This window comes from Colobus angolensis, unplaced genomic scaffold (assembly GCF_000951035.1).
Source record: "Colobus angolensis palliatus isolate OR3802 unplaced genomic scaffold, Cang.pa_1.0 Scaffold28, whole genome shotgun sequence".
Lineage (NCBI taxonomy): Eukaryota > Metazoa > Chordata > Mammalia > Primates > Cercopithecidae > Colobus > Colobus angolensis.
The window spans coordinates 6,180,868-6,192,449 of NW_012116043.1; the positions used below are offsets into that span (position 1 = coordinate 6,180,868).

The 11,582-nt window shown below is 52.8% G+C and overlaps 1 protein-coding gene across 1 annotated transcript in view; it reads right to left on the reverse strand.

Annotated features, from left to right (window-relative positions):
• Window positions 1-1,872: 1,872 nt before the first annotated feature.
• Window positions 1,873-11,582, reverse strand: part of BCL7A (B-cell CLL/lymphoma 7A) — a 31,635-nt gene continuing 21,925 nt past the window's right edge. Inside the window, exons 5-6 of the mRNA XM_011948590.1 lie at window positions 9,513-9,697; window positions 1,873-4,827 (exon numbers count right to left, since the gene is read on the reverse strand). Coding sequence (XP_011803980.1) covers window positions 4,756-4,827; window positions 9,513-9,697 — 257 coding nt within the window. The 3' untranslated portion in view covers window positions 1,873-4,755. The remainder of the gene's footprint in view (window positions 4,828-9,512; window positions 9,698-11,582) is intronic.

Consider the following 11,582-nt stretch of genomic DNA (forward strand, 5'->3'; position numbering starts at 1 on the left):
AGCTGACCCCTTCCCCACCCCACCTCCCTGCCTACTGACTGCCTTTGCATTCCCTGGGGGCACATGGGCCCTGTTGCCAACTGCTGGCCCCCTGCTTGGCCTATTCCAGTTCCCTAGTTGCCCAGCTCCCACCTCCAGTCTGGTCTTTTCCAATCCATGCTATTCATTGGCAACACCATCCCTAGTCCAGCAGAGCCTTGGCTCAGAAACTTCCACCACTCCTTTGTGTCAAAAAGGAAAAACAAGCTGCTTATCCCCAGGCCTGGTATTCCTCCAGTGTCCTAGGAGATTCCCTGACCCTTGCCATCAGAATGTCCGTATCCCCTAACTCCAAACTGTGGTGGTGGGCATCGGAAAGCACTGGGGCTCACTTACCTGCCTGGGGGTTAAATGTCAAGTTCGAGTCATTGCTGCCTAGGGCCCAGCACAGCTCAATCAATGCCTGCAAAGCTACATTTCTAGCTTCTGGGCATGAGACTGCTCCTTGATGAAGGGAGGTGGGAGAGGAAGTTAGGGCGCTCCAGTGACAGACACAGAGGAAGTTCTACAGAATGACTGAGAGACAGTGATCTAGGTGGGTGGAGACAAGGGAGGCAGGGGGAAAAGGCAGAAGCTTAGAGAAAGGAGGGAGGGACACTGATCCAGAGAGCTGGGAACAGACGCGCAGAGAGGGCAGAAAGGAAGCGCGGGAACGTGTGCCAGCTCAGGCATTTTTTTTTCCCTTAAGCAAACAAGGCCTCTATGATTTGTGTTTTGTCAAGCTGAACTTTCCATATCAGGAGTTTATTTAGCTGAGCAGCCAATTCTGGTAAAAACACTGGAACATGTTAAAAAGGAACGGGTAGGAAGGACAGTCAGACAGAACAAACAGGAGAGAGCATCTGCCTGTAGCTGGTCCACGCAGTGCAGCTTGGCCTAGACCTGCTGACACAACACCCCCACTCCTGCCAGCTCTCTTTAGGGGCTGGCCTAGGGCCAGGAGAGGCTGGACACAGGTGGGGAAGTCAGCTTGGGGGAAGCAGTTTGGGCCGAAAGGGTCATGGCCCTGGGAAAGGTCCAGTTCCAGCCCGACCATGTAAGTCACTAGAGGCCATTAGGACAAGTCAAGCCGAGGTTGCAGTCCACCTGTGCACTAACGCCCCTGAGTCCCTGCCACAATCCAGAGCCCCCTCAGAGACAGGGAAGCCGAAAACATGTCCCTGCTGGAACCCAGGCCTCAGGGTAGACAGATCAGGTGTGGCTTTTTTTTTTTTTTTTTTTTTTTTTTTGAGACAGAGTCTCTGTTGCACCCAGGCTGGAGTGCAGTGGTGTGATCTCAGCTCACTGCAACCTCCGCCTCCCAGGTTCAAGCCATTCTCCTGCCTCAGCCTCCCAACTAGCTGGGATTACAGGTGCGTGCCACCACACCTGGCTAATTTTTGTATTTTTAGTAGACACGGGGTTTCGCCATGTTGCCCAGGCTGGTCTCGAACTCCTGACCTCAGGTGATTGCCTTTCTCGGCCTCCCAAAGTGCTGGGATTACAGGCGTGAGTCACCACGCCTGGCCTCAGGTGTGACTTTCAACCTGGGGGCCTGACCGGGCATGAGAGTCCTGCATGGGACTGTCCTGCTATTTCCTCACCTGCACAAGGTGGTCGACAATACCTGCCCACAGAAAGGAGCAACTAGTGGGTTGCCTGGCATCCAGTTGGTGCTTAATAATGGCACCTCTTATGACTCTGGAAGGCAACAGCTCCTGTGTGCAAGGAACTTGTGTGTCTTGTAGAATCAGGGTCACACGGCCATGCACGAGAGGCCGCAGCAGCTAGAGAGGGACAATGTCACCATCGATCTGATTTTACTTACTTAAAATGTGACAAAACCACAAGGTATTCATGATTTGAAATTTTTATTTTCTGAAATGAAACCATTGTACATTGTACAAACCATATCTACTGATGGAATAAATAAGTGAAAAATTATACTGCTGTACAACACACCAAAAAAAAAAAAGTCTTGGGAGGGGAAAAAAATTAGGTAACGGTGAAAAAAGGTCTTTATGCCTCTAACCAGGTTCTCGGCGATAATGAACATTCCAAACCATGACACTGTTTGCTAATGGGAGGTCACCACCCTAGAGGAATCGGTCCACAGCCTTCCGGGTTGTAGGTGTAAGTGCCAGCACTTTGTGGAATGTGTAGCCGCAGCTTCCCCGACTTGTAAGTTTTGGGGGAAATTAGGTTTGCCCTGGGAGCCCTTGAGGCCACGGGGCCTGATGTCCACGGAAGGCTTTTGCTCGGGATCCCCCGCCCCCTGGCTCAAAGCTGAAAGGTCTTAGATTCTGTGGTGGGGGGAGTGCGAGGGGTGCAGGGTGGGTGGGGGGCAGCAGCTCAGAGGAGCGACTGCGCCAGGGAAGGAAGCACATCGGATTTTTGCAGTCTCGTCATTCTGCGTGGAAGGCCTTCTTGGCCAGCGTGGAGTGCAGGGCTGCTGGCGCTTTGCCCGGCGTGGCCGTGGTGGGGCCCAGCTGGTCCCAATCGCCGGCCCATTCCTACCTTCAGGCACTTCAGAGAAATACTAGTGACAGCCTCGGTACGGTGGACACCGTCTCAGTCCTCACCTGCGCCAACTCCCCTTGCCTGTCCAGAGAGGCTGCTGCCAATGGCAGGGCCACCTACGCCTCTCTGTTTCTGTAGATGTGTGTTTCATTCTCCTTCAGCTGTCTTGGTTGTAGCCTCTCGTTTCCCAAAAAAGAAAAGGAAATAAATATCCAAATTCATCTCTCACCAAAATGGAGTTTTGCTGCAAAGAAAAATGTGACTCTAACTCTACGGGATCTGGAGGTAACGCCGCCTTGAGATGCGTGGAGAGGAACCGCATCAGGTAGGTTCTGCGCCAGGATACAGGACACAGTTCTCAACAAAACTGACTGCCTAAGGGGCAAAATTGATAAGTACAAGGATTTTTTTTTTTTAAGACAGAAACCTTTCAGCACTGCTAACTTCAACATTAAGATTTTCAAAGTTTGTTTTTTTTTTCCCTTATTTAAGGAGACATTTTGCATGAGGTATTTGAAATTCAGGAACATTTTGATTCTTCTTGAAGTGTAGGAAATAGACAGGATCCCTTGAAAAAAAATAAGAGCCTCACCCTCAGAAACTCTTAAAAAATGGAATCCAGCAGACACTTCCCGTGATGGTCAGGAGAAAGATCCACACATCAAAGGTGGTACCTGAATATGCACCAATTAGCCCCAAAAAACAACAAAACCCGCAACCCCCACCCCCCCGGTAACACACAACTCAAAGGGAGTCAGAACTCCAGTGCAGTAAAGAAAGCTTAGGAAAAGGTTTAAGGTCTGAGGAGTTCATATATTAATTAAGAGCAAACCAGGCCTCAGAACCAAACAATTAGGCAGTTCGTCCAAGGGGGCATCTCCATTCAGTGAGAGGAAGCTGTTCCAGCGCAGGTGCGGGATGGGAGGGAGGGGAGATTGCGTCTCTCCTTTCTGGAGAGTGTGCAAATCTTTCCAATTCCTCGACGTCTTGTTTGTGGCCTTCGAGGCCCGGTCATCAAGACCCGCTCCCTGGTGGGGACAGACGGCATGTTCCAGGGATGAGACACGGTCCAGCTGTTGGCTCTGAGAGTCAGAACAGCCTGCAAATAGGAAAGCACATGGATTCTGACCGCTGCGATCCTGCCTCTCTGGGGCACCGGCTGGGGCGTCGGAGGAGGCAAAGGGCAGCAGGTGACTGTGGATTTGAAATCCAAGCGACGTCCCATGAGAGAAAGTTCAGCACCAGCTAATCCTGCCGCCGGCTCCCAGCCTCCCCGGCCCACTCAGTACCTTAAGGAGACAGCCTTGCAGTCAGCCAGAGAAGCCATTTCGTATTCGGAGGTCTGGGAGAAAGCAGTAATGGGGGTGGTGGTGGTGGTGGTGCGGGGGGCAATAGAGAGGAAGTGCCAGAAAATTCCAAGGGCTTTGCATGTCCATCTGGGCCATGGTGGGCTTGGAGACGCCCAGTCCTGAACGCCCCAAGGAGGGGACAGCACAGTGAGTGCCCAGCCTGATCCAAGGAGCCGAGCCCTTGGGGACTATGCCCCAACACTTGAGTGTCCTTGGGCCCTGGTGCCTGGTACTTGGGGCATGCCTAAGGTCCCCCTGCACCTGCAAACCAGGTGGGCTAAGGAGCTCCTCCGCTCCACCCTGCCTGCTCCGATGAAGTCCTGGGGCAGGGAGGAGAGCGGTGAGTAGGGTGGCAGCTGCCGCCCGAACCAAACCAAGAGGGCACTTTGCAGAGGGGGATGCAAGAACCACCAGGATACATGCCAGAGGTCACCTCAAGGGCACAAGGCACAAAAAAAGAAAGCGGAAGGAATCGGTTGAACAGTGAAAAGCCCCGCCGAAAAGCGTTCCTGATCGGTACCACCCTCCAATAGCTTATATCATTACATAGAGAAGTGGGGAAAAAATACAGCAGCAACACAAATGGAATCCTGGCTTCCGAGACAGTGTGCAGACACTCCTGAGCTGTCAGCCCCACCTGCCTCCCCAAGGACAGTCCCTTAAAGGTTTCAGTGTTTTGCTTCACAGCAGAGTTCTTCAGTGTCTGAGAAGTGACGCCGTTCTGGGTCTTCTTGGATTTGCACTTGGTAAACTTGAAACGTTAGTAGTTCTGTTCGCACCCAAGAGGAATCGCTGGGGCAAAGTTGCTCTAGAATTAATTGCTGATGTACCTTCCATGGAACATGGATCGGAGGCTTTAAAGCATCGTCTACATCTCTTCAGAGTTTTGTTGAGAGGCCTCCAGTTTCATCTTTTTAGAGGGTGGCACTCCTTCCAAATCCTTGGGGAGAGAAGTAAAGGGGAACACAGGTTAATAGGCCAGGAGGGCAAGTTAGGCTGGGCGTGAGGCCGAAGGTCGGCCCAGGAAGGAACCGAGGGAGGGCGGCTTTGTGGTTCAGACCAGCAGTTCCGGACCTGAGGCCCAAGCGTGGACTCCAGAGAGTTCGAGGAGCTATGGAGAGCCTCACACCCGAACTCTTCCTGGAACTATAGAGCGCGTGTCCCCTGGCCCCTGCCTGGCCCTATCCCATGCCAATGGCCGGTAACTCAGGAGGCTTCCTACACGGCTGCCTTGGACCCTAGGCTCTCCCCACTCATTCAGACTGGACCGGGAGTTGCTATTATCAATCTTCCCATCTGTGATTATTTGCTAGGGTGATTACTCGTGATTATTGTTTCAAGTTCACCTTTCCAAGTTATTTTTTTTATTGTTGAGACTGAGTCTCACTCTGTCGCCAGGCTGGAGTGCAGTGGTGCAATCTCGGCTCGCCGCAACCTCCGCCTCCTGGGTTCAAGTGATTCTCCTGCCTCCCAAGTAGCTGGGATTACAGGCATGCGCCACCACGCAAGGCTAATTTTTGTATTTTTAGTAGAGACGGGGTTTCACCATGTTGGCCAGACTGCTCTCAAACTCCTGACCTCAGGTCATGTGCCCACCTCAGCCTCCCAGAGTGCTGGGATTACAGGTGTGCACCACCACACCTGGCTAATTTTTAATATTTTTGGTAGAGACAGGGTTTCACCATGTCTGCATGTTTCACCATGTTGGCCACGCTGGTCTCAAACTCCTGACCTCAGGTGATCCGCCCGCCTCAGCCTCCGAGTGCTGGCATTACAGGCGTGAGCCACTGCGCCAGCTTTTCCAAGTTCTTTTTACAATTTTTTTTAGAGATAGAGTCTTGCTTTGTTGCTCAGGCTGGGGTGTAGTGGTCATCATAGCTCACTGCAGTCTCGACTTCCTGGGCTCAAAGGATCCTCCTGCCTCAGCCTCCTGAGTAGCTGGGACTACATGCATGGGCCATCATGGCCAGCTAATTTCTTTAAAAAAGTTTTTTGTAGAGATGAGGTCTTGCTATGCTGCCCAGGCTGGTCTCAAACTCCCAGGCTCAAGTGATTCTCCTGCCTCAGCCTCCCAAACTGGTCGGATTACAGGTGTGAGCCATGATGCCTGGCAATCTCTCCAAGTTCTCAGGCTATCTCCCAGAGGCCCAGACCCACTTTGCCATGTAGACTCCTGCTCCTCTGGGGCTGGGCACAGCGCTTGGTCTGAGCTGGACTCTCAGCATTTGCTGGGTATACATATATGTGTGTGTGTTATTCTGGGGGAAAGGGTCTGTAGTTGTCACGGAATTCCCAAGAAACCCAGGACCCCAGAAAAGGTTTAACACTCACTCATCCATCACACAATTGTCTTGGGCATCTCAAACCTAACCTGTCACCTGAGACCAAACTCCAGACCGCAGCTGTCCTAACTGGTGCTCCCCATCAGCCTGGGAGAAAGCCCCAGGCCAGGATAGGCCCCTGAAGCCCAATCTCTGCCCGCACACCTCCCCCTCACCTCTGGCCTTGCTGATGGAGTGCCTTCCTTGCGGCCAAGAACATGGCCCCAGCGACCTTCCTCCGATAGAAACCACACACAAAATACAAAGCATTCTGCAACCTTCCTACTGACTTCTGAACAAATGCAGTTCCTCACCAGGACCGAGAAGGCCCTAGTGACCAGCCTGGCCCACTTCGTCCCTCATCAGGCCATTCTCTTCCTCACCCATGAGGTTCTGGCCTCCCCGGCCACCCTGGCCTCTCTTTCGTTCTTCAAGCTGGCTGCTGTCTTGAGGTCTGTGCACCTTGGTCTGCCCCTGCCTGGAGAGCCCGCTGTCCCAGCCTGGGCCCCCTTCATGTCCGGCTCACAGCCAGCCCCTCCCTGCTGACACCAGCCACAACACCCTCTACCCATGGCCTGTTCTGCTGCTGCTGCTTCTTTTTTTTTTTTGACATGGAGTCTCCCTTTGTCGCCCAGGCTGGAGTGCAGTGGCACAATCTCAGCTCACTGCAAGCTCCGCCTCCCGGGTTCACGCTATTCTCCTACCTCAGCCTCCTGAGTAGCTGGGACTACAGGCGCCCGCCACCACGCCAGGCTGATTTTTTGTATTTTTAGTAGAGACGGGGTTTCACCGTGTTAGCCAGGATGGTCTCTATCTCCTGACCTCGCAATCCACCCACCTCAGCCTCCCAAAGTGCTGGGATTACAGGCACGAGCCACCGTGCCCAGCCTTTGTTTTTGTTTAGGATCTCACTCTATTGCCCAGGCCGGAGTGCAGTGGCTCAATCACGGTTTACTACAGCCTCAACTTCCTGGGCTCGTGATCCTCCCATCTCAGCCTCCTGAGTAGCTGGAACTACAGGCGCCCACCACCACGCCGGGCTAATTTTTTGTATTTTTAGTAGAGACGGGGTTTCACCGTGTTAGCCAGGATGGTCTCGCTCTCCTGACCTCGCAATCCACCCGCCTCGGCCTCCCAAAGTGCTGGGATTACCGGCGTGAGCCGCTGCGCCCGGCCAGCCTGTTCTGCTTCTTCACATCACCCTGTTTCTCTCTCACGGCACTTAGTGGGACTCCGTGACCTGCTTGTATCTGCTTATCCTGGGCCCGTTGTCAGCCCCAGCATGGCAGGGAGGGACTAGGTACAGCCCCTGGTCCATGGTGGGTTCTCAGAGATCAATGTTGCAGAGAGGCCTCAAGTAGGACATGTGATGGACTTGCAGAGATGGTGACATGAGCTCCTTCTGGGGAACCCTGGGAGCAGGGACTGCAGGGAGTCAGGAAGGCTGCCTTTCTGTCCTGTCCTTTTTTCTTTTCTTTTTTTTTTTTTTTTTTTTGAGACAGGGTCTTGCTGTCACCCAGGCTGGAGGGCAGTTGTATGATCAGAGCTCACTGCAGCCTTGAACTGTCAGGCTCAAGTGATCCTCCCTTCTCAGCCTCCAGAGTAGCTGGGACTATAGGTGCGCACCACCCATGCCTAGTTAATTTTCTTTTTCTTTTTTTGGAGAGACGGGGGTCTTGCTATGTTGCGCAGGCTGGTCTTGAACTCCTGGCCTCAAGTGATCCACCTGCCTCAGCCTCCCAAAGTGCTGGGCTTATAAATGTGAGCCACTGCACCAGGCCAAAAATGTGTCGCTTGAAATGTCAGGCTGTCTGCTTTACTGGAGTATATCCCCATGTCACTCACACCTAGCTCCATGGACAGTATGTGTGTCAGTGTGCCTGTGACAATGGTGGAAGAGGCCCAATTTTAGGTCTGGGTGTCCTGGAAGCAAGAGTGGGGGTAGTGGGGGCGATGTGAGAATGGGGGACTCCTGGTATTTCCAGGTACTGACGGGGGAGCACTGCATACTCTCAGGGTATGGATCAAAGTTTCAAGCTGAGCTTTTCTTCTCTGAGCTCAAGAGGCCCGGAGATCCCAGCCAACAACCTTGGTCTTAATATAAATCACCAGGCTTTGGTTTCTACTGTTTTTAACCAGATGGGCTCATGCTATGCCTGCTGGATCTGCAGCTTGCTTTTCTCACTGCACACTGCAGGAATGTTTATCAGAACCTGGAAGGCCCAACCATGCTCTTCAAAACGGCTGAACCCTAGTCTGTCTCAGACAAGACCCGATTTCCCTAAGCAGCCCCTTTGTGCTCGGGCATGTGGAGGTGGTTCCACAGGGTGAGTTCCTGGAACAGGAGCTGCCGATCAAAGGGTTTAAAGATTTTGAAGTTGCTGGGTGTGGTGGCTGACGCCTGTAATCCCAGCACTTTGGGAGGCTAAGGGAGTGGATCATTTGAGGTCAGGAATTTGAGACCAGCCTGGCCAACATGGTGAGACCCATCTCTACTAAAAATACAAAATCAGCTGGGCATAGTGGTAGGCACCTGTAATCTCAGCTACTTGGGAGGCTGAGGCAGGAGAGTTGCTTGAACCCAGGAGGTGGAGGTTGGAGTGAGCCAAGATCATGCCACTGCATTCCAACCTGGGTGACAGAGGGAGACTCTGTCTCGAAGGAAAAAAAAAGAGTCTAGATTTACAGTGAAAAATCCTAATAGTGGTCATGGCCAATAACAATTCTGCATCTTGTGTCTACTCCATGCTAAGTTTTACCCACGTTCTCCCATCGAATCCTCACGGTGGCCCTAAGACAGTTCTGTGATCCCATTTTGGGAGCTGGGATTAAAACTTGGGCCCGGCTCTGGGAGGTTTGCTCCTAACCACCAAGCCCCACTGCACCTGTGCTGAGTCACTCAGACCAGATTCCAACACAGAGTGATGCCCCGGAGAGGGGCCCACGCGGTGCAAGCGGGGTCAGCGGCACCATATTCCATACGAGGCCCCACCACTTAGGTTTCTGAAGTCTTGTCTTCCCAGCTGTAAAGCTCACCTATCTGCAGATCACTGAGATGAGGCAATGCTTTTGTGAACCCGAACAGACAAAACGCGGCAGCTGAGGCTGGGTTCAAGTCCCTTCATCCTCCTCCGACCCAGAGGCTCCTTGAGGGCAGAGGCCACAAGTCTCATTATCCCTTGGCCCCAAAGCCCAAGCAGAGCCCAGGACTGTGTTCATGGACATCGCCTGATGGACAAATGACAGTTCCAATGGTCCAACGACAAAACAACAAAACACAATGACGAAACACCTTTCAACGTACCCCCAACAACCCAATGGGCTCCCGGCCGATCTGGCTGCCCCTCTGAGACCTCGAGCGAGGTACCTGAGAGATTGCAGACGACTCTGCGGCCAGACCCGAGTCTCCAGACGGCTGCCGATCTACTTTCTCTGAGCTGTTCATCGAATGTTCCATCGAGGACTGTGAGTTCTGCTCATCAGAAGTGTCTGAGGGAAGAGCAAGAGGACAGGAGCTATTTTCAGACACGTGAGAGGCGGGGCCGGATGGGCCAAATACTAAAAATACCTTGAATCGGATAGTTTTGGGGCCAGGGGTCTTTGAAGGCTACAATGAGCTGGAGGGCTGGGGAATCTCCTGTCGATTTTTCAGTGGCGCTGTTTCCAGCAGCCAGGCCACACATGGACCCTGGTGTCTGCAACCCTCTCCTGCACACTTAGCTGCTGAGGGCCCTGGGAGGCGACGGGAGGAGGCTGCTGTCTCCGTGCTGCGTGCACCCAGCACCCCCTGGTGGCCGCAGTGCGCACCAACAATCATGGCTGTCAATTCCTCTCTCCCGCAGCCTGGGGAACATCAGAGATAACCAACCTTTTGTAAACATTTCTCTTAATAATACGGGTATTTGGCCAGGTACGGCGGCTCACGCCTGTAATCCCACACTTTGGGAGGCTGAGGCGGGCGGATCAGGAGGTCAGGCGATCGAGACCATCCTGGCTAACACGGTGAAACTCCGTCTCTACTAAAGATACAAAAAATTAGCCGGGCGTGGTGGCGGGCACCTGTAGTCCCAGCTACCCGGGAGGCTGAGGCAGGAGAATGGCGAGGACCCGGGAGGCGGAGATTGCAGTGAGCTGAGATCGCGCCACTGCACTCCAGCCTGGGGGACCGAGCGAGACTCCGTCTCAAAATAATAATAATAATGCTATGGGTATTTTTCCGATTGCCAGAGCAATGACTGATCATTGCAGGAAACGGAAAAGTACAGAAAAAAAAATAAAGTTAAAAATCACCTGTCACCACCCAGGGACCACCCCACTAATGCTTTAGAGGATCAATGCCCATCTTTACAGTTTTCCCTCCCTCCATTGCATACAAATTTTCTCCTCTTCCCAAATGGGGGTCACATGGTATTTCAGAGGAGTTCTTCACGTCTTTAAAGATTCTTTAAATATCAGAGCTTACAAGATGGCTGCACACCATTCCGTCAAGCAATCACCTGTAGAATGAACCCAGTTATTTGGGTGATTTCTCGTGCCTCAGTCTTCCTGCTGCTCCACCCTAAGTTTCTTTAGCAGAAGGAAGGTGCAGGCTGGATGGGGCGGGGGGTGGGTGCAGTTTGGGAGGAGGCAGTGGCGGCAGTGGTTTTTCCTAAAGCTTACTGGACACAGAGCCTGACACTCGTGAAGGGGCAGCAAAAATCCTACCCAAGGCCCGACACCATGGTACCCTGATGTTGAAAAGCACGCTAAACTAATCCTAGAGAATGCTTGTGCAACCAAGACTTCTTTACTGGGGTTTCTGAGGCAGAGGAATAACAAAGGGGAAAATAACCCACACTTAAGTTTAAAAGCAAGCAGGCAAGATGGGAAGAAGAAGATAGTACCGGGCCCGGGGCACGGAGGATGGGGGAACGGAACAGCAAGACCCTCCTTCCCAGGGAGGCTGAGCAGGGTTGACACTGTTACTCCTCAGACTAGGAGCCCTGGCCAGGCGCGGTGGATCACGCGTGTAATTCCACCATTTTGGGAGGCCAAGGCAGGCAGATCACTGGAGGTCAGAAGTTCAAGACCAGCCTGGCCAACATGTTGAAACCCCATCTCTACTAAAAATACAAAAATTAGCCAGGTGTGGTGGTGCATGCCTGTAATCCCAGTTACTCGGAGGCTGAGGCAGGAGAATCGCTTGAACCCAGGAGGTGGAGGTTGCAGTGAACCGAGATTGCACCACTGCACTCCAGCCTGGGCGACAGAGTAAGACTGTCTCAAAAAATGACAACATCAACAACAACAAAAACAGGCTGAGTGCGGTGGCTCACACCTGTAATCCCAGCACTTTGGGAGGCTGAGGTGGGTGGATCACCTGAGGCCAGGAGTT